This window comes from Ranitomeya imitator, chromosome 2 (genome assembly GCF_032444005.1).
Source record: "Ranitomeya imitator isolate aRanImi1 chromosome 2, aRanImi1.pri, whole genome shotgun sequence".
Lineage (NCBI taxonomy): Eukaryota > Metazoa > Chordata > Amphibia > Anura > Dendrobatidae > Ranitomeya > Ranitomeya imitator.
Window position 1 is genome coordinate 586,811,790 of NC_091283.1, and position 24,006 is coordinate 586,835,795.

Sequence of the window (24,006 nt, forward strand, 5' to 3'; positions counted from 1 at the left end):
TTTGGACAAATCAATCATGAATCGGAAGTCTGGGCTGCAGCTGATCGCTGGCTTGCTTTTCATGTTCGATTTGCACACAAATCAGCAGTCAGTGTGACAGTCACGTGTCACAACACCGCATGAGAGTCCCGGGAAGAGCGAGTGCTGACACTGAGGGAATGGCGCCGGCATGGGAGGGGAGTATACTCTTATTTTATCAGGGCCAAACATTTTGATCAAGAAGGGGTTGTCCTAGTAGTGAACAACTCCTTTAACAGAGTAGGGAGACTTAAATAATAGCATAAACTGGGAAACTGGGCACTTTTGAAATGGTGATAGGTCCTCGTTAAGGCGCTTTACTCTGCAAGATTATCATGAATGAGTGTTCTAGACAGCCAAACACCCAATGAATAAGCAAGACGCTCATTCATCGGGTGAAATGACCTTTATGCTGCACAAAAGATAATAATTCTTGGCAGCACATTGTCCTATGTAAATAGGACTAGAGCTGCCGAGAACAATCGCAGCCTATTACAGATCACTCAGTGTGCATATGAAGCTTGGCCAGCCTGTGTAATCAGGTCACTTAACGACCGCTGATGAACAAGCCGCTGATCAGCTTAGTGCCCCAGGTCGGCCCATATCGTCAAGATTCTCTGTGGATCAAACTGTTCACTTGACATCACAGTACGATGACACTTTATCATTGATTTATTGTGAAGAGACTCCATGTAGGGGCAACCAAAACAGAGAACCCCCTTTATTCCCAATATAAAAGGAAGCCACAGAATATTACTCAGTAGACAGAAATAGTCATACACGCGTCATCACATAATGGAGGATCTCCAGATATGGTACTCCTTGTGTTGCCATTATTTCATGATAAATCCCATGTACGCACCTGATAATGGTCCAGTTCTTTGGGGTGAAGTAATGGAGTCTGAAAAGTTGACCCCTCCAAATGGTGTAAGATCACAGTTGCCCCCAAAAGGTTGGTTCGAAGGACGATGCGAGTCAAGGCTCTTGCTGGGAGTCTGAGAAGCTGAGAGAGAGGGGAAAGGTGTATGCGATCCTTCGGCAATATCCAGACTGCGGCTCCGTGGCCCACCTTCTCGTGGTTTACTTTTAGTACCGCCCATCTGTTACATGAACAAAGAGTAGTATGTAAGTATTATGACGAGGTACTACAAAATACCCAAGAATGCGTCAGGTGCAGGCAGAGGAGATCTGCCAGCCCAGGAGACAGGAGGTTAATTTTCTTGATTGAAATACAATTAATGTAGTTGGGTGTCTATGATACCCCTAAATGAGGTCATGACCCATCTGGTGAACATGCTGTGATCCTCTCCCTCCCACCCATCATAAAGCAGAAATGTGGATGTGGGGGGAGAGTTAATTGAAAGTCTTGGAATGTGCTGTGAAGGCAAAACCAGAGGAAGAAAGAAGAAAAAAAAAAAAAAAAAGGGGGGGGGAGGTTGGCATGGGAAGGAGAAGGGTGAGAGGAGGAATGAAGGAACAACAGGTGGTAAAATGGACGTGATTAGCAAGCAGAATAGCGATGAACAGTGAGTTATTGATTGATAACTAACGCAAGAAGGAACGGCAAGAGTGAAAGAAGACGTCTGGGAGAGATCAAGGGTAACACCACAGAGGGCATAAAGAAATCCACTATACAGAATTAAAGAATTGATTTATTCAATCACATCAGTTCCTGTCCCTGTGGAGACACACTGAAGCAAATCTAATGTGACGACTGTACCAGCTAGTCGTGCCTGATCAACCATGCCATCATCCATCCGCATCAGTGATGACCAATAACACTACAAGCCCCAGCAGTGCCGTGGACACCTAACTTCCTATTACTGGTCTGTTAGATCACAGGCAATCAGAAACTATTTAGCGGTTACTAAGAAAACCACAGAAATGGGGAAGTTGACGATTACAAAAATAGAAACATTTTCATATAAAATAGGCTGACATAATAAGTACAAGCGCGAGATATCACATTCGCACAGGTTACGGTATATGGGTCTGAGGAATGACACCAACATGAATAACATTCCAAACAGGTACGGTCTCGCTGCTGCCTCCGTGACTCCAGGAGACGCTGTGGGGTGCAGTACTCACACATAATTCAGTCATCATGTAATGGGTGTTACTGAAACTGGAGGCAAACGGTTTTCAATCCAAACATCCATCCATACCGGCCGCTATGGAAGCCTTCCAATATTCCACTAGTACACCAGCCACCTTGCTAAATTTGGCAGCAGTCGGAAAGCCTGACACATGTGATAACTGCAGCGAGGAAGCAGACAGCACAGTTCCAGAATTAGCACACTGCAGCTTTAATGCTGAAAAATGGGGAAATAACACCTCTGCTACGGGAGGCGACAGGAACGCATCGGTCAGTGTGTTCCCTACTGGACTAGAGTTTTCCGCGGGGTATTTGGCAATAGAGTAACTTTTATATTAGAGCCTGGCTTAGAGACCCTCCATACAAAAAACATTTACCGGTCTCTACTCTTTTGCACACGTCATACAGCAAGTCTTCTATATTCACCTCTTGTGGCTCTATCAATGGCTGAAAATAATGGCTGGAAGCAGGCAGCTGATCAGCCCAGTAACCTGGTGCCATTACTTCTGCATCATTCAGATGTCTGCTTGTTTTGAAAAGCTCACCAAGTTTAATAATGTTTTTGATCAATGTTTGGTCAAAATGTCGGCATTTATCATCAGCCTCTAATCAAGAATATAATATATGCTGTCCGTTTTCTTTTCTTTTTCACAGACCCATATACTTGAATGTGTGAAAGTGATTCGGGCCAGAGAACAAAACCTGACATAACTCGGAGGGGAATAGCTTCACGGGACTATAATAGTAACGTATTAAGATGAATGTGAAAGATACAGATCACACGTACGGATGTTTGAATGGGGCCTTAGATGGTGGTCAACAAGTCAAACATGGATTGATGGGGGTTCTTTAAATAGTCCCTCAGGATACTGAAGCTGCTCATGACCTTATTCTTCTTATTCTTAAAAAGGATTGTCCACTATTATTTATTTTTCTGATAACAGGTCAAACAGAGTGGATGCGATGTCATGAAAACAAATACCCAACCCACTTGTCCTGTAGACCATGAATGAAGTGAGGTGTGTGAGCATGTTGCCGTCCTGTAGATCGTGAATGAGGTGAGGTGTGTGAGCATGTTGTCGTCCTGTAGACCATGAATGAGGTGAGGTGTGTGAGCATGTTGTCTTCCTGTAGACCATGAATGAGGTGAGGTGTGTGAGCATGTTGTCGTCCTGTAGACCATGAATGAGGTGAGGTGTGTGAGCATGTTGTCGTCCTGTAGACCATGAATGAGGTGAGGTGTGTGAGCATGTTGTCTTCCTGTAGACCATGAATGAGGTGAGGTGTGTGAGCATGTTGTCGTCCTGTAGACCATGAATGAGGTGAGGTGTGTGAGCATGTTGTCGTCCTGTAGACCATGAATGAGGTGAGGTGTGTGAGCATGTCCTGTAGACCAGGGGTCCCCAACTCCAGTCCTCAAGGCCCACCAACAGGTCATGTTTTCAGGATTTCCTTTGCATTGCACAGGTGATGCAATTATTACCTGGGCAAGACTAAGGAAATCCTGAAAACATGACATGTTGGTGGGCCTTGAGGACTGGAGTTGGGGACCCCTGCTGTAGACCATGAATGAGGTGAGGTGTGTGAGCATGTTGTCCTGTAGTGCAGGGGTGTCAAACCTGCATTCCTCGAGGGCTGCAACCAGGTCATGTTTTCAGGATTTCCTTGTACTGCACAGGTGATAATTTAATCACCTACACACATAATGATTGCAGCACCTTGTGCAATGCTAAGGAAATCTTGAAAACACGCATGGTTTGCGGCCCTCGAGGAATGCAGTTTGACACCCCTGCTGTAGACCATGAAGGAAGCGAGGTGTGAATGATCAACCACCCTTCCATTCAGACAAAGCTCTGCACATCCCCACTCAGAATCACTGTGGGTTCTAGCAGTCAGTAAATTATCCCCTATCCTTAGATTTTCATCTCTTATCTGCCATACTATTTAGTATGCTTTGCTTATATAGCAGCATTATATTCGGCAGCGCTTTACAGACGTCACGGCTGTTCCCATAGGGGCTCACAATCTATATTCCCCCATCAGAATGTCCTTTGCAGTGTTGGAGGAAACCCTCACAAAAGTGTCGATAACATACAAACCCCCTGCAGGTGGATCGGTGTATAGACAGCCTCACTGTACATGAGGACTCCCCAGGACAGAAGTGCATTTCCTCAGCAATATAAGGAATCCTTCTAAAGGCAGCAGTGATTCATCCTCACCCAGTGACACTACTCTTTGTCACACAGAGGTGTTGGCATGTCAATACACAATCCCTTTCCGTCACATGCATAATGCTGAAATTAACCCTAATATCAGCTCCTCGCGCATCATCACAGAACTCTTAAAACTACTGCATTTGCCAGACTGGGATCTATGGGGCTGAACTACGAAGAGCGGTGATGCATCGGACATTTTCTCCCTACCAGTGAGGATACGCTCGCACACAGCAGAGCCCCTACTAGAATAGAATGCGACACGTGTTGTTCTGCATCAGTATGACCAGTTCCCTCCATCAGCCCCACAATTAATACTAGGAGACAGAAACAGAGGGGGTAATCGGAGCAGGTTTCTTTATAAAAATCACTCCTTTCGATTACAGACTCCTACCCGGCTAACAATGTAAAAGTGGTCCCACCTGTGCAGACAAGGAACATGACAGTCATGTATATAGACAGATTTCTGCCCATAATGCAATGCTATTTGTGCCATCTACAAGTTGATGGGGGCTTGTTTAAGGCCCTTTGACACAAGTCAAAATAAACTACGGTATATGGGGACATTGTCATTAAAAAGATCACTCAGGATTATTTTGTTTGTACGTCAGCTAATCAGAGGCATGTTTACATGGATCAGTGATCAAGAATGAGCATTCATATGTATGCTTGTTCACAAATTATTGCCAGTGTGGAGCCAAAAGCCACAGAGTTATGAGACACAATCATATGGCTACTGGCTGCCGCACATGGACAGAGTTTCATCCTAAGGCTTCTTTCACAGTAGCGTCGGAATCTCCCCGTCGCAATGCGTCGGGGAGAGATTCCGACGCTAGCGTTTGCTGCATTGCACAATGGGTGCAGCGGATGCATTTTTCCGCCGCATCCGCTGCCCCATTGTAAGGTGCGGGGAGGTGGGGGCGGAGTTCGCGGTCCGTCAGGAGAAAAAAGTTACATGTAGCGTTTTTTTCTCCCGACGGTCCGCCAAAGCACGACGCATCCGTCGCAAGACGGATGCGAAGTGTGGCAATCCGTCGCAAATGCGTCGTCAATAGAAGTCTATGGGGAAAAAACGCATCCTGCAAGCACTTTTGCAGGATGCATTTTTTCTGCAAAACGACGCAAGGTGCGGGGAGGTGGGGGCGGAGTTCGCGGTCCGTCAGGAGAAAAAAAAGTTACATGTAGCGTTTTTTTCTCCCGACGGTCCGCCAAAGCACGACGCATCCGTCGCAAGATGGATGCGAAGTGTGGCAATCCGTCGCAAATGCGTCGTCAATAGAAGTCTATGGGGAAAAAACGCATCCTGCAAGCACTTTTGCAGGATGCATTTTTTCTGCAAAACGACGCATTGTGACGGATTTAAAAAAACGCTAGTGTGAAAGTACCCTTAGGGTGTGTGCACGTGGCATCTTTTTCAGGCTGATTGCACCCGAAATCCACCCCCAAAAAAGTTTGAAAAAAGTTAAAGACATGTTCTGTCTTTTTTGTCCTTCTTTTAACATCTTCAGGCATTGAAAGCTCTGAAGCAGCTAACAAGTGGCCAATCCATTCATGAGTCAGTTTCGATGCTGTTCAATAGTTCATCTACACAGCCGTATAAAAAAAAAAAATAATAGTTCAGGAAAACACTATCAATATTCTGCATAGTCAACAGCTATGCCGACAACTAAAAGACATCATATACACATACCCTTAGAATTTAGTGCGTACAACTTGAAGAATTCTGCTTTTTGATGATACAAGGAAGTAGAAATCACCTGACTTTTTATATACCGCAGTTGAGTAAATTCCCCTAAACGATCCTCAGCAGCACATGGTCATCAGTTTCCATACCGCTTCCTTCTGATCACAACACTCCATAAGCAGAGAAAACGACCGTATTAGGGTATGTGTCCACATTCAGGATTGCATCAGGATTTGGTCAGGATTTTATGTCAGTATTTGTAAGCCAAAACCAGGAGTGGGTGATAAATACAGAAGTGGAGCATATGTTTCTATTATACTTTTCCTCTAATTGTTCCACTCCTGGTTTTGGCTTACACATACTGAGGTAAAATACTGACCAAATCCTGATGCAATCCTGAACGTGGACACATACCCTAAGAAGTACACTGTGTGCAGAATTATTAGGCAAGTTGTATTTTAGAGGATTATTTTTATTATTGATCAACAACTATGTTCTCAATCAATCCAAAAGACATCTAAATATCAAAGCTTAATATTTTTGGAAGTTGGAGTGTTTTTTTTTTTAGATTTGGCTATCTTAGGAGGATATCTGTTTGTGTAGGTAACTATTACTGTGCAGAATTATTAGGCAACTTAATAAAAACCAAATATATTCCCATCTCACTTGTTTATTTTCCCCCGGTTAAACCAAAATGACTGCACAAAATTTAGAAATAAACATTTCTGACATGCAAAAAAAAACCAAAATTAGTGACCAATATAGCCACCTTTCTTTATGATGACACTAACAGCCTTCCATCCATTGATTCTGTCAGTTGCTTGATCTGTTTATGATCAACATTGCGTGCAGCAGCCACCACAGCCTCCCAGACACTGTTCCGAGAGGTGTACTGTTTTCCCTCCCTGTAGATCTCACCTTTTATGAGGGACCACAGGTTCTCTATGGGGTTCAGATCAGGTGAACAAGGGGGTCATGCCATTACTTTTTCTTCTTTGAGACCTTTACTGGCCAGCCACGCTGTGGAGTAGTTGGAGGCATGTGTTGGAGCATTGTCCTGCATGAAAATCATGTTTTTCTTGAACGATACCAACTTCTTCCTGTACCACTGCTTGAAGAAGTTGTCTTCCAGAAACTGGCAGTAGGTCTGGGAGTTGAGCTTCACTCCATCCTCAACCCGAAAAGGTCCCACAAGTTCATCTTTGATGATACCAGCAAAACCAGTACTCCACCTCAACCTTGCTGGCATCTGAGTCGGAGTGGAGCTCTCTGCCATTTACTGATCCAACCTTTGGCCCATCAAGAGTCACTCTCATTTCATCAGTCCATGAAACCTTTGAAAAGTCAGTCTTAAGATATTTCTTGGCCTAGTCTTGACGTTTTATGTTTCTTGTTCAAAGGTAGTAGTTTTTCAGCCTTCCCTACCTTGGCCATGTCCCTGAGTACTGCACACCTTGTGCTTTTTGTTACTCCAGTAACGTTGCAGCTCTGAAATATGACAAAACTGGTGGCAAATGGCATCTCGGCAGCTGCACACTTGATTTTCCTCAATTCATGGGCATTTATTTTGTGCCTTTTTTGCCCAACACGCTTCTTGCGACCCTGTCGGCTATTTGCCATGAAACGCTTGGTTGTTCGGTGATCACACTTCAAAAGTTTGGCAATTTCAAGACTGCTGCATCCCTCTGCAAGATATCTCACAATTTTGGACTTTTCAGAGCCCGTCAAATCTCTCTTCTTACCCATTTTGCCAAAAGAAAGGAAGTGGTCTACTAATTAGGCACACCTTATATAGGGTTTTGATGTAATTAGAAAACACCCTCCTCATTGCAGAGATGCACATCACATGATTTACTTAATTGGTAGTTGGCTCTCAAGCCTGAACAGCTTGGAGTAGGACAACATGTATAAAAAGTATCATGTGATCAAAATACAACTTGCCTAATAATTCTGCATACAGTGTATAAGGCATGGAGCGTCAAGAACTTAGGCCTCTTTCACACTTCTGTTTTTTTACAAACAGTCACAATCTGTCAAAATGTTGAAAAGACGGATCCTGTGCAGATTGTAAAAAAACTGATGCACTGGGTCCGTTTTTTTTTTGTTTTTTTTACAGATCAGTCAAGGCTATGTGCACACGTTGTGTATGCTGTGTATAAAATTCTTCCGCACATGCTCTGTTTCAAAAGACAGCATCCGTCGCTGGTTCCTGTGTTTTGACAGTCAGCGGTGGATCCTGCGTCCACAGGCTTCCATTATAGCCAACAACGGACAGCGCAGGATCCGTCGCTGAGCTTCCGACGTACAGAAAAAACGTTCTGTGCGTTGTACCCGCCCGATGGACAGCAATTTTACGACGGATCCAGTGCACGATGGATGAAACGGAAGGCAATCCGTCACTAATACAAGTCTATGAGAAAAACACGCATCCAGCAGAAACATTTGCTGGATCCGTTTTTTTTGTTTTTTTTCCCATAAAACAACGGATTGTGACGGAAAAAGAAAGACGGAAGTGTGAAAGAGGCCTTAGAGACTTGAACAATGATCAGCTTGTTCTCCATATCTATATATGTGTACAGCATATAGACCGATAAAAGTCTGAGGAAAGTCTACGAGGAGCGTGGAAAAAAACTGCAGCACGCGGAAACAAGCCTGATGGTCAGAACTATGCCAAATGGCTGACAGCATGCGTACACCGTACAGTGCACAGACTGCAGTCACATCTGGAACATGGGTCCGAAAACTCACAAACTTGCGTAGACTTGGTTAATTTGGCAATCACTAAGAAAAAGTAGCTGGTGGAAGGCAACCTTGGGAATTTTAAGTCCATTTTGTGGCTGTCATAAACCAGATTGTCACAGTATTTTACAACATGAAATTTGTTGTATAGATTAGAGGAAAAAAAAAAACGGTATCATTTCTGCAACTGTAAACCACACATAAAAAAAGTCTGCGGGAAAAAGGAAGAGAACCCAGACGTCGATTCATATACAAACCTGCCATAAACGGCACACTGCCCAATAAAGGCTAGAGTCACCGTCTGCAATTCACACGCCCAGACCCTAAAGGTGACAGGCCTTACATATGAATATGGAGATCAGGTCATGAGACCCGTGGTTGGGCCAATAATACCTGCCGTTAAAGGGACGTGCCTAAGCCCGTATACATTCCGTGTGGCCACCCAACGTTACGTAACCAACGGGCGGCTATGAAAGTTCCAATGTGGATCAAAATGACATGAAGGCAACCAGGTGGGACATGGATGTTACACGTGGTGTAGAAAGGATATAAAACGTTGTCACGCTCAGATATTCAAAACAATTTCTTTTAATCTTTTCGGGATACATAGGACCTAATTTTTTATGTTATTTTATTTTATTTTTTACGATTTCAGGTGGTATTGGTGGAAAAATAGAGGAGATACATGTTTTTTTTCCTTTCACTTTATGACCACAAAAGGCCCACTAAAATATACTTTTTCAGTACAAGTAGAACTAGTAACTGATTTAGAGAAGCAGCAACTTTTTAAAAGTATTTATTGTTTCTTGCTCTTTATTTTATTTTTCATTTATTTCACATATTGTGCTCCTTCCTCAAGGTCATAAAAACTTTTGTGGGGGGGGGGGGGAGGGGGGGGTCTTACATTTAATTAAATACAGGGAAAAATCAGATAAAAAAAAAAGTAACTGGGACTGATATGTTAGTCAGGTGTGCTAGGACACACTGCAGGACAGCCTCGTTTGGCAACCGGGACCCATAGCCCAGCTCTCCCCCTGCCTGAGAATCCAGGAGCAACAATTATATTCTCCAGCCTACGGTTAAGTTTGGCGATGTTTGAAAAAGACCAGGACTAGGTCGAAACGTTACTCGCTGCTTAACGTATTGTCATTCACCAATTTGACATTACTTTATTTGTGGTGTGATTTTTCCATACAAGAATTAAATGTTTCACTTTGCATCCACTTGAGTGCGGCTGATTAACTCCTTCAGTCAGCTGTGCTACGCAGTCAGTAAGCTATGTCACCTAGGATCCAGCAGCACCTACTCCCTCCATACAGCAGCAATCAGAAGATCACTCGGTCCAGACGAGAAAGCATCGTTAGCGCTTCCCATTACTGTATATACCGGGAAGACAGATGGTAATAAACCATCTCTGCCTTCTCTATGAGGAGTCTGGCTGTGTGACAGCTATCTCTCCGCTCCCGCAATGGCGTTTAATAACTTGACTACAGAGTATAAAGACTTTCAACCCGGACGTTTATAGTCCATGGGTGATCAAGAAGCAGTTCATTGATAATCCCTAGCTTTAAAGGGAAATCAGTCAGGAGAACAGATTCAATGTCTTATTCTATAGAGAGCCAAGTCTTACATAGTATGCAAATGGACTGTTAAAGGGGTGGTCCTGGCTTGGGGCTCAAGTCTGCAGTTACTATATGACTGCAGGCTTGTGAATTCTCACAGCATGCACACTGCGCGCTGTCAGGATGGTCTGGTGCTTGGAGCGTGCCGCCATGTGACCACAAGTTATGCTGTTTGCACACTTTCTGACACATTCCAACTAGATATGTCAGTCTTGCTCAATTTACTTGTATTGAGTGAGGTCGCACAAGTCTAGTCGCCACATGATCACATTTATGCACACTGGCTGCCTGTGATAAGGAAGCTGAAAAAGTGGAAAGACTCATTCAGATGTCAGTAATTTTTCTCATATGCATAACACAATCCGAGTTTGACCCGTTTTTTTTTGTCAAAATGTCAGCGTTTGGTCAATGTGTCAGTTTTTAGAGCGCATGCTCAAAGAATCATCAGTTTTCTTCAGATGGGAGAAAAAAAAAATTGATGGCAGTTTCTGAAGCCTTTATCAAACAATCCATGAAAAACAGACAGGCTTCTGCTCGTGTGGAACACTCAGTCCGAAGAGGGCAGGGTGAATCAGACATGTGAGCTATCCCATAGACTATCATAGGTACAAGTAGCATCCATAAACAGAGATCGTTGTATGACAAAAAAAAAAAAACAACAACGTCTGAATGAGCCCGCACTTGTAATCATGCACAGCTCTGCAGCAGAGCTAACGGCATTAGGAGAGAAGAGCTGCAGATGTGTTTGTAATGGGACTCTGCACAACTCTGCTGTACTGTTGGAATCACAAACAGCTTTGAAGCGCGATCGAAAGGGCAGACAGTCAGTTACTACATCTCACCTTTAATTTAAAATATGCTCTGGAGGCAAGACAACACTATTGTTGGACAAAACTTAAACTTCCAGAAGAGGCATGAACGTAGCAGCCCATTCGTGACCACTGACGGCAATATCACGTGAGCACACGAGCTAATCAGCTGCCACTACTTTGTTGTTATGCTCATATCTCTCATGTACAAGTTTTGTCCAAGGTAAATGTGAGTTTTATTTTACTTGAGGTGACTACAGCATTTAAGAAAGGGTTAAAGTAGTGGATAACCCATTTAAGTTCAGCCCCATTTGCAGGTATAACAGCCTCCACCACTTCTTCTTCTGGTTAGACTTTGGAAAATGTCAGTGTGAACTTCTTAGCATTTGTGAGGTCAGGTTGATGTTGGATGAAAATATGTGACTCCCAATTGGAGTTCAAATTCACTCAAGAGGTGTATAAAGGGCTGCCTGTGAGATGGAAGCTGAAGAAGTGCGCAAGAGCTTATTCAAATGTCAGTGATTATTCTTTTACGCAAAGAAAATTAAGTGGTCCGAGTGTCATCATTGTTTTTAGTCAGTGTCAGAGTTTGGTCAGTGTGTCAGTTTTAAGGCTCGCTCAGAATGGCGTTATATCCTCTCAAGGAAGTGAATCCGGCCTATTATGCTAATGACACTCAGATCACACTTTGTCAGAGTTTGAGCTGAGTTTTATTGCACTGGGCTTCGAATTTGTCGCATGAGAGCATCGCAGTACTGGTGCGGAGGAGATGGAGACAGAAATTTCTCCATCTTTTCCATTGCCAACAACCACAAATGTTGGACTGCACTGGGATGACATCTTAGCGCAGTCCGATGTTTCACACGCACCCATAGACTTGCATGGGAGAGTGTGATGCGATTATTGGATGCACACACAGCATGCTGCAATTATTTTCTCATGCCGATTCAGCATATGGGGGGGGGAGGGGGGAGAGAAATCGCTGATCTCCTCTGCATCATAGAACATTGGGCTGAATGCTATCCGATAAAACACTGCATAGCACCTGGCCTTGTTATACAGCAGTGTTAGGCTACGTTCACATTTGCGTTGTGCGGGGCTGCGTCGGTGACGCAACGCACAACGCAAACAAGAACGCATGCAAAACGCATAGTTTTGCGACACATGCGTCCTTTTTTTGCCGGATTTTGGACGCAAAAAAAATGCATCTTGCTGCGTCCTCTGTGCCCTAACGCTTGCGGCAAAAAAGACGCATGCATCGCAAAACGCATGCAAACGCATGTCCATGCGCCCCCATGTTCAATATAGGGGCGCATGCGTCGCCGCGGCTGTGCCCGATGCAGCCCGGCAGAACGCAAATGTGAACGTAGCCTTAGTGAGCCATTACCATGCTATATCGATCACAATATTTAGAAGGCAGCGAGAGAGAGGGAGGCTCCTTCTCCCCTCCAATCAGCGCCCCCATGATGTCATCGCAGGCGCCCGATCATTGTCATGGTTATCAGAGGTCGGACGACATCCGGTGACTACAGGAAGCCCCTTGGACAATGCCCAGAACACGCTCTAAGGGGCTTGTGTCAGTGCAGCACTGAATGAATTTTGAATGACACCATTCATTTTACTACACCGTGAACTCGAAAACAATCTCACGGTGAACTGTGATATCACGAAGGTCAGCGCAGTTCATGGGTCCGCTCTCACTGCAACAAGTCATTCTCTCCAGCAAATGTCGCACAGATGGATTACGGCGTGGGACACTCTGGATTCTTTCAACTTCGGACAGGTGTTTATTTTTTGCTTATTTACAGGGGACAATAGCTTCAGGGGGATTAGGTGTTAAAAAATATTACATTCACCTTATTTTATTCTACACTATGTAGACCACGGGGTCTGACTACAACTCAACATTATCCCCCACCATACAGTTCCATCAGTGGGAAAAAAAAAGTAATAGCTCTCAGAATATAGCAATGCAAAAACTTTTTTTTCTTCTATAAAATAGTTTTTATTGTGTAAAGCACCAAAAGAAGAAAAAAAATGATATACAGGTGCTTCTCACAAATTAGACCATCATCAAAAAGTTAATTTATATCAGTACTTCAATACAAAAAAAAGTGAAATTATATAGAGTCATTACAAACAGTGATCTATTTCAGGTGTTTATTTCTGTTAATGTTGATGATTATGGCTTACAGCCAATGAAAACCTAAAAGTCATTATCTCAGTAAATTTGAATTAACAAAATAACTGCAAAGGCTTCCTAAACGTTTAAAAAGGTCCCTTAGTGTGTTTCAGTAGGCTCCTCAATCATGGGAAAGACTGCTGCTGACTTGACAGATGTCCAGAAGGCAGTCACTGGCACACTCCACAAGGAGGGTAAGCCATAAAAGGTCATTGCTAAAGAAGCTGGCTGTTCACAGAGTGCTGTATCCAAGCATATTAATGGAAAGTGGAGTGGAAGGAAAAACTGAGGTAGAAAAAGGTGCACAAGCAACCAGGATAACCGCAGTCTTGAAAGGATTAAGAAAATGCCATTCAAAAATTGGGGGAGATTCACAAGGAGTGGCCTGATGCTGGAGTTATTGTCTCAAGAGCCACCACACAGACGTATCCAGGGCATGGGCTACAAGTGTCGCATTCCTTGTGTCAAGCCACTCATGACCAATAGACAACGCCAGAAGCGTCTTACCTAGGCCAAGGAGAAAAAGAACTGGACTGTTGCGCAAGGTGTTTTCAGATGAAAGTAAATTTGCATTTCATTTGGAAATCAAGGTCCCAGAGTCTGGAGGAAGAGTGGAGAGGACATAATCCAAGCTGCTTGAGGTCTAGTGTGAAGTTTCCACAATCTGTGATGGTTTGAGAAGCCATGTCATCTGCTGGTGTAGGCCCAATGTGTTTTATCAAGACCAAAGTCAGCGCAGCTGTCTACCAGGAAATTTTAGAGCACTTCATGCTTCCCTCTGCCGACAAGCTTTTTGAAGATGGAAATGTAATTCTCCAGCAAGACTTGGCACCTGTCCACACTGCCAAACATACCAATACCTGGTTTTAAAACAACAGTATCACTGTGCTTGATTGGCCAGCAAACTCACCTGACCTTAACCCCATAGAGAATCTGTGGGTTATTGTCAAGAGGAAGATGAGAGACACCAGACCCAACAATGTAGACAAGCTGAAGGCTGCTATCAAAGCAACCTGGGCTTCCATAACACCTCAGCAGTGCCACCGGCTGATCGCCTCCATGGCATGCCGCATTGATGCAAAAAAAGCCCCGACCAAGTACTCCTGAATTGCTGTTTTTTGTTTATTCTGCCTCTAAAAAAACTGGAATAGAAAGCAATCAATGTCATATACCCAAAAAAGGTACCAATAAGAACGTCAAATTGTCCTGCAAAAAACAAGCCCTCACATGTTCAGCAGAAATTTGGAAAAAATATACGATGGCCATTTCGCGCCCGATATGGCGCTTCCACTGACCCGTGGAAGCGCCATATCGGGCGTGAAATGGCCGTCGTCGGTACCTGCACACTCTTCATAGCTCACCCCCGAGCCATGAAGGTTTTTTAAGTGCTTGAATAAAGGATTACCAATTTCAAGGATCGGTGAGTGCTGTTACCTTCTTTCTTCTATGGATTTCAAAAACATGTTTCTGCAAAAGCGTCTTTTAGTGTGTGACAGCAGCTAAAGATAAAAACCAATATAAATCTGGTATCGCTGCAATCACACCAACCCAAAGAATAAAGCCGTTTAATCACTTATACCGCACAAGGAACAGCGTAAAGAAATAAAAACAATTCTTCACCTGCTGTTGATTGGTTCCTTCTGCCTCCTAAAGATCAGGCTCAGCTCACATGTATCCTGCGCACTACGCTGAGTGCTTACACCAGGGTTTCCACGTAAATCTCTGAAATACACAGCAAAAGATTTCCTATAGTGAGGCAGATGAGGCACTGTGGATGCCGTAGGACCTGTGATCCAGCGGTGTCTGTCTTTTTAGGATTGCATAAAAGTGCAGTCGGCCACAGTTTTGTGCACCTCTGAAAAGAAGGACACTGCTGAACAGAGGCCAGAAAGAGTCCAGAGTAATACTGCTGCCTCACTATAGTGAATAGATATCTCAGGAGATTCATCTGAATCATGTCATTCAGAGATTTAGATGGGGATCCAAGAAATATAGTTTCTCCTTGCGGAGAGTGACATGTTAAGCATGTCGAGATGAGGAGACTTAAAGCCGCAGATTTAGATGGAAATCCCAAGTGCTCAGCATAGAGTGCCGGATAACTGTGATCCAAAATGTTGCGTAAAATGTTCCCCCCCAAAAAAAAAGCAAGTTCCCTTGCCTTAATTCCTGTGAAGCACCTGAAGGGTTAACTTCTTCAATGTGGTTTTAAAGGAGTGTAGTTTTTAGAATGGTGTCACTTTTGGATATTTTCTGTCATATAAGGCCCCCCAAAACAAAAAAAGGTTGCTAGAGAAAAAAAGCTGCTACTGCGCAGGCACGACAGGCGCCATTTTCAAATAGATTTTTTATTTTTTTTTTTTTTTTAAATATCAGGACAACCTCAACCATAATAATTATATACACATTACACGTGATTATGCTGCAGCGCCGGTGACACAGCTGGTGCCTGCCCCAAGAAGGGTTTTTTAATAGTCTGTACAGATATTCATTATGTAAACTAGGGAGCAGGTCAGTGAGGGATCAGTGACCTGTCAGAAGCCATACACATGAATACCTAATCAGAGCACCACATGAAGACCCCCCCACAAGCCGCCCCGGGACACGGGTATATCAGCTCAAAACTGAAAAACGGTAGTTAGTCTTACCGGTAATAGTATTTCCAGGAATCCATCCTGACAGCACCATGGATGTTGTCTTCTTATCCACAGTGGGACAGGAAACCACAAGTATAAAAGGACCCTCCCCCTACCAACCGTCAGTGATTTTCCAAAGTACCACATCTGGATGGATGCCAAAAGGAATATTTTATTTAAACACAACACAAGATACAAATGTTTACATCACATTAGTTTTTAGTAATTTAGCATGGGAAGGGAACTAACAGTGCTGTCAGGCTGCATTCCTGGAAATACTATTACCGGTAAGACTAACTACCGTTTTCCAGGTCATCCACCTGACAGCACCATGGAGAAGTACCAAAGTAGACTACTTCTTAGGGTGGGAATACTGCCTGGAGTACCTTCCTGCCAAACCCTAATTGCATTGACATTACGTCTAGTTTATAATGTTTGGAAAAAGTATTAAGATTAGTCCAGGAAGCAGCGTTACAAATTTGATCTGCTGAAGCCCCACCTTTTTCTGCCCATGAGGCTGCCATTGATCTGGACGAGTGTGCTTCGATACATCCCGGAGGATTTCCCCCCTCCCCGCTTTATAGGCCGAAATTATTGTGGACCTAATTCATCTCGCGATCGTGGATTTAGATGCCTTCTTACCCTTATTTGGGCCTCTAAACTGAACAAAAAGATTATTATCTATCCTCCAGGGTGCCGTAACCTCTAGATATTTAAGAACCGCTTCTCTAACATCTAGATTATGGTAAAGAGTCTCTTTTTGATTTTTTGGCGACTGAAAAAAGGAAGGGAGTACGACCTCCTGATTCATATTTGAATCAGAGACCACTTTCGGAAGAAAAGCTGGATCTAGTTTCAAAACCAGTCTGTCATTATAGACCTGTAAATAAGGATCCTGAATAGAGAGGGCCTGAAGCTCCCCCAGTCTCTTCGCCGAAGTGATGGCCACAAGAAAGGCCGTTTTTAGGGACAATTTACCTATGTCTAAATTATCCCCCGAGTCAAACTGATGTTTACATAGTTCATTAAGAACTAAAATTTAAGTCCCATGGTGGGACAGTTTTCCTTATTAACGGTTTTAATCTTGCAACTGCCCTGGAAAACCGATTAATCTAGGGGTGGGCCGATAAAGTGCAGTCATAAAAGACACTAAGGGCCGCTACTTGTACCCTTAAAGTACTGGGCCTAAGACCTGCTTTAAACCCCGCTTGTAAAAAAAAAAAAAAAAAAAAAATCAAGGATTTTAGGTACATTAGGATGGTCAGTATCGACTGTCGTTTCTCCACAATAGCTGCAGAATTTTTTCCAAATTTTGGTATAGATGGAAGAGGTTACTGCCTTCCTGCTTGCTTTTAATGTGAAAATTACTTCATCCGATAAACCCTTTGCTCTTAGAACTTGCCGTTCAGGATCCAAGCTGATAATTGAAGACTTTCTGGACTCTGGTGGAGAATGGGACCTTGGAAGAATAGATCTGTTCTTCGTGGAAGAATAACTGGTTCCTCCCTTGACATCTTCTTCAATAAGGGAAACCAACTCCTCTTTGGCCAGAACGGTACTACAAGTAGGACTTTGGCTCTGTCTTCTGCAATTTTCCTGAGAGTTCTTGGTATTAGTGCAAGCGGAGGGAATGCATACAACAGGCCTCTGTTCCATGATTGGGAGAAGGCATTGACTCCAGCCGGATTCTCCTGAGGGTTCAGTGAGTAAAATACGCTGACCTTTGCATTTCGTCTGGTCGCAAAGATGTCCACCTCTTGGTTCCCCCAACGCTGGCATAAGTCTTTGAAAACCTTGTTGTTTAGCTCCCATTCCGTCGATAGAACTGTCCTCCTGCTCAGGAAATCCGCCACTTGGTTTCTGGAACCTTCTAAATGTACCGCTGAGACCGAGAGTACCGTCCCTTCTGCCCATCTGAAGATTCGTTCTGCCAACTGCTGCAGAGCCATGTGTCTCGGACCACCTTGATGTCGAAGGAAAGCAACTGCTGTTGTGTTGTCCGAGAGTACTTTCACATGTTTGTTCCTTACCAAGGCCTGCGCTGAAGATAGAACCTTCCAGACTGCGAGCAGTTCTCTGAAATTTGAGGATTGTCTGCCATTTTCCCGGGTCCACTGACCCTGGTAATACCTTCCCTGGATGTGACCTCCCCAGCCTTGTTGACTTGCGTCCGTGGTGATTATAACTTCGGGAACACGATTCCAGGCCACTCCTTGCCTCAGATTCTTGGGATCTGTCCACCAACGTAACGAAGTCTTCACCTGGGATGGCAGCCGTATTACTTTGTCCAACGACCCCTGTCTTCTGTCCCAGGATGAGAGAATCGCCTGCTGAAGCCGTCGGGAATTAAATTGACGCCAATTTACGCAGGCCGTCATCAGTCCCAGGATCTTCATGGCTTCTCTGATGGAAACTCTGTTCTTTGTGAATTGACGAATCCTGTTTACTATGCCGCACAGTTTTTCTTCCGGCAGAAAAGACATTCTCACACGAGTCTAGTATGACTCCGAGAAATTTTATTCTCTGTTTGGGTACTAGATCGGATTTTGCCCAATTTACGATCCACCCCAAATTCTGCAGCGTGGAAATTAAAAACTCACAGTTGGTTCTGAGTTGATTTACCGAGTCCGCTACCACCAAAAAATCGTCTAGATACGGAACGACTAAGATATCTCAATTTCTTAGGTAGGCTACCACCCTTATCCGTGGAGGCAGGAGCTACCTATAAAAACAGAACCAGCCCCATTTTAGAAGGTGCATTTATTACTAGGTGGTAGAGATTAGGGGGTTGCCCTCTTTAGGGGACTTACATGTGCCTGGCTTTCTGTCTCCATCCTGGCGGCATCCTCCATTTCGGACTATGTCCAGGATTGGAGACATCCCTACCCCCTGTACCTTAAATCCTCTGCTTGATCCTGGCGTTGGAGCACTCTGCGCTCGCCAACATGCCCCGGAAATGACTCTCCTTCAGAAGCGACGGAGACGCCGACCCCGCCCACCGCTGACCGCAACCCGGAAGTGATACACCGGGCTGCAGCGTGCAGCATTCCAGTGACGCTGGCTGTACTCCGGGACCGCATGTAACAACTCACGGAGGCGGCCCGGACCGGAGCAGGCTTGGGCGGCACGCGCAGTCGAGAGCCCCCACAGGAGGAAACGACCATCGATCCCAGGAGCAGCGCTGCACTGGGTAAGCTGAGGGACCCTGTGTCGGGTTTCAGCACACAGGGATCTTGCGGTGGGAAGGGTACTAAGGGCCTAAACCCCCCCGATCCACACCCCCCAAAATGGAGCCTGTCGGGAGTCTCGTAGTTCCTATCCACAGTGGGACAGGAAAACACTGACGGTTGGTAGGGGGAGGGTCCTTTTATACTCGTGGTTTCCTGTCCCACTGTGGATAAGAAGACAAGCTCCATGGTGCTGTCAGGTGGATGACCTGGAAATAAAGATTAAAATGATCCCGTGGCTGTTGTTTAATCAGTATAACCAGTGGCGTATCTGGGGGGGGGGGGGTCCCGAGGCATGTTCCCCATTCGCAGTCGGGCCGCTTAATGCGGCGGTCCGCAGTGTCTCCCCCTGCGGCTGCATTCTGCCGCCCCTCGCACTGGGAGTCAGCTGTTCTCTGTGCCGACTATCAAGCTGACAGCCGGCACAGAGAAGCTGCAGCGCGCCGGCTCCCAGTGTTCAATTGTACTGCATCTGAGTCGAGATGCGAGTACAACTGAAGCTCTGACTGCCGGGTCAGAGTGACGCCAGCAGTGTGATCAGGTCATGTGATCACACTGCTGACGTCACTCACCCGCGCTGCAGAGCAACTGAGACGCAGATCGGTGGTAAGTGCTCCAGTGGAGCTGAAGACACCGAAGGTGCAGGGGAGGGAATTTAATGTGAGTGGGAACGGGGGGGGGGATTTATTATTGGATGGGGGATATTTAATGTGAGTGGAGATGGGGGATTTAATGTGAGTGGGGATGGGGGGGGATTTATTATTGGATGGGGGAGATTTAATATGAGTAGAGATGGGGGGATTTATTGTGGGGAAGGGATTTAATGTGAGTGGAGATGGGGGGATTTATTGTGTGTGGGGAGAATGTGAGGAGATGGGGGATTGAATGTGTGTGGGGGGAGATTTGTCATGGGGATGGGGGGGTGTTTAATGTGTGGGGTGATATTTGGAGTGGGGATGGGGGATTTAATGTGTGGGGGAGATTTGAGGACACAAAATGAAGAGCAAAGGGGGAATGGGGGGCATATATGAGGAAACAGTATGGGGGATGGGTGCAGACAGTTTGGGGAGCAAACAGGGGGAATGTATGCAGACACAGTATGAGAAGCAATGTGAAAAATGTATGTGGACAGAGTATGGGGAGTGAGCGTGTTGGGATGTGTGCATGCGTAGCATGGGGGGGGACAGTGTAAGGGCACAGCCAGGAGGAGACAGTATACCAAGGAGGAAGGGGGGGGGGGGGGGGGAGTGTGATGAGAGAGTATAAATACTGGGCCCTATAGGGGGGACATAGTGTGAAAGGACAGTGTGAACATGGGTGCCGGTATGGAAAGGGGAGGTCAGTGTGAAGAGCATGTACCATAAGAGGGATAGTGTGGGGGTCATATTTTGTGCAGCCAAATAGTGAGGGGCATTTTTTTTTTTTTTTTTTTTTTTTATACAGGGGCATTTTCATGACACTTGTATCTTTAAAGGCATCATGTGGAGATTTTCTGCAAAAGAGCGGAGAAGATGGAAGTCTGCAGAAACGGCTGTGGATGAGAAAACTCATCATGGGGTCTGGAAAAGATGAAGAAAAGGAGAACGGCTCGAGAGTTGGGGCGCCAAAAATGAATTCTTGCCCCGGGTGCCAGAAACCCTAGATACGCCTCTGAGTATAACGGTGCCAACCTGACACTCTCTGTAGGGTAGTGTACAATCCTGCTGACAGGTTCCCTTTAAATATGTTTGAAATGCTTATAAATGTACTTCAGTAACCATAGAAACATTTGAAGTAAAAAAGTCTAAACACAATGAGTCAGTAAACTTTGCAAGAATCAAAATTTGTGTCAGTCTCAAAACTTTTGGCCACAACTATACACAGATTGTTCCCAATTACTGCAGATCCAGACAACCTACATTAACCCCTTTATGCCATTGGACGTACTATTCCGTCCATATGGGGTGGGCATTACTTCCCAAGGACGGAATAGTACGTCCAGAGCGATCCCCCGTGAGCGCGGCCAAGTGTCAGCTGACTATCGCAGCTGACATCCGGCACTATGTGCCAGGAGCGGTCACGGACCACCCCCGGCACTTTAACCCCCGGCACACCGCGATCAAACATGATCGCGGCGTGCCGGCGATATAGGGAAGCATCGCGCAGGGAGGGGGCTCCTTGCGGGCTTCCCTGAGACCCCCGCAGCAACGCGATGTGATCGCGTTGCTGCAAGGGTCTCTTACCTTCCTCCCTGCAGCAGCCCCGGATCCAAAATGGCCGCGGCATCCGAGTCCTGCAGGGAGGGAGGTGGCTTACCAAGTGCCTGCTTAGAGCAGGCGCTTGGTAAGCCTGCAGTGCTGTAAGTCAGATCGCTGATCTGACAGAGTGCAGTGCAAACTGTACAGTCTTTACAAGGGAGTGTGGATTCTATGGAGTCGTGTCTTTAGGCTGCTCTGTTCTATTATCCTGTGGACATATTCAGTTTTTTACCTCAGTATGTGTAAGCCAAAACCAGGAGTGGGTGATAAATACAGAAGTGGTGATGCGTTTCTATTAGACTTTTCCTCTGATTGTTCCACCATGTTTTGGCTTACAGATACTGAGGTAAAAAACCTCAAATACTCAGTGTGTGAATGTGGCCCAAGCCTCCTTCACACGGGCATATAAGACACATACGTGAAGAAACTGGTACATTGATAAGAATTACAAAGCTCCTCATATTTTGTAATGTTAACCACGAACGGTACACAGACACCATCAATGTTCTGTGCATGTTTTTCACTGACCCAAAGACTTGTATTGGCCCTTGTCACCCGTGCTGCCAGGAAAAACACAAATGGACGTGTGAGCAGTCCCAGAGGCTATAATGCGTACGTGTGGTATGTAAAAAAACGGATACCAAATGTACTGGAAACTAGGATGTGTGAAGGAGGCCTTATAGACAAAGCCTAGCCTTCAGCACCATCTTAGGGCAGTCCCACACGTCCAGATTTTTTTCCGGTACCGGAATTATCCGTGTCCGTGTGCCCCTGCGTTTATGTGGCACATCAGTGTGGCACACGTGCACCGCCCGTGTGCCCACTGGGTACCACACGGAGCATGCAGGAGACAGCGCTAAAATTTAGCGCTGTCCCCTGCATCGTGCTGAAACCGCGATTCATATCTTCTGTGCAGCAGCGTTTGCTGCAGAGAAGATATGAATAATCCATTTTTTTTTTTAAGTTTATCATGTATAAAATAAAGGTCCATGTCCCCACCCCCCCCCCCCCGCTCATTTACAGTAATGAATATGCGGCTCCACCCCTATGGGAGGTGGAGCCGTATATTCATGACTGTAATCGGCGGCCCCACGTGACCGCATACAGTAGAAGGTGCGGCCAGGACAGGACGCTGCGACAGCCAACGAGGGAGCTGTGTATTTTCAGAACGGCGGGGGGGGACATGGACCTTTATTTTATACACTATAAACTTAAAAAAAAAATGGATTATTCATATCTTCTCTGCAGCAAACGCAGGGGACAGCGCTTACTGGAGCGCTGTCTCCTGCATGGCACACGGACTGCACAAGGACTACATCCGTGTGCGGTACGTGTTTTACACGGACCCATTGACTTTAATGAGTCCGTGTAATACGTGCGCTCCCACGAACACTGACATGTCTCCGTGTTTGGCACACGGAGACACGGTCCGCAAAAAAATCAATGACATCTGCACAGATGCATTGATTTTAATTCGTCTACATGTGTCAGTGTCTCCGGTACGTGAGGAAACTCACCTCACGTACCGGAGACACTGACGTGTGAAACCAGCCTTAGGTAGTTTCATATACTGCTCTCCACTATGTTCCAAGAAGCGAGACTGATGCCTCAAGTTATGGAAAAATCCAGCTTCCATCCACTACTGCTATCATTTGACATTTTTCATTTTAAATGTGGAATGCAGGAAGCCATGGCACGTCTGGCTAATATTGGCACCACAAATCCTCAGATGGCCCCAATCACTTCATGAGGAGATCCAATGTCACTCATGCAAAAAGGAAAATTGGATCTCCACAAAAGAGATAAATAAAACATTACTATTAAATTTAAAAAAAAGGGGAATAGATCTCCCGAGCCACGATGTGATGTAGTAATGCTGTGGCAGATCCAATGTACAGATCGCAATGGCAACCAACTGACCCTATAGTAGAGGATTATATCATTTTGACTCCAGAAATAACACTGCACTATTTTTTATGTAAAATGCGATTAAACCACATGGAACCTTCAAACCCCTATTTGAAAGCAATCATACACTTACCCCTATTAGACCGTGCTTGGCACAATATCTGTATGTCCACACGTTAAAGGGAACTGGTCAGGTGAAAAAACACACTAATCTGCAGGTAGCGTTCTAGAGCTGCGCATCCGCCTCACTGAATGTCCAGCTACCAGGAGGAAATTAACTTTATTCCTACTGGCAACGTTCAGGTTTTAGTCATGGGGGTGGCAATGACCCAGGTATAGCCAAGCCAACACTCTGTAGAGAGAGCGGCAGCTGGAACTGGCCTCTGGCACTGACTGACAGCCAGCTCTAATGATGAGTGAGCCGTCAGTCAGGGCCGGAGGAGTGGTTACAGCCACCGCTCTCTATACGCAGACTAGCGACTGAACCTGGCCGTCACTGTCCCCGGGACTGAAACCGGAACACTGCCGAGTTGAATAAAGTTAGAGCCCAACTGCTGGGAGGAAATTAACCCCATATCTGCAGGTTAAGTGTTTTTTCAAGTGACAGGTTCCCTTTTAAGTATTTGCAGCAGAAATGTC

The 24,006-nt window shown here is 45.2% G+C and overlaps 1 protein-coding gene across 1 annotated transcript in view; it reads right to left on the reverse strand.

The window, feature by feature from the left end:
* The window catches only part of SRC (SRC proto-oncogene, non-receptor tyrosine kinase), a 52,619-nt gene that overhangs the window by 26,062 nt on the left and 2,551 nt on the right, over positions 1 to 24,006 (reverse strand). Inside the window, exon 2 of the mRNA XM_069752285.1 lies at positions 881 to 1,118. Within this exon, the coding sequence (XP_069608386.1) occupies positions 881 to 1,118 (238 nt within the window). The remainder of the gene's footprint in view (positions 1 to 880; positions 1,119 to 24,006) is intronic.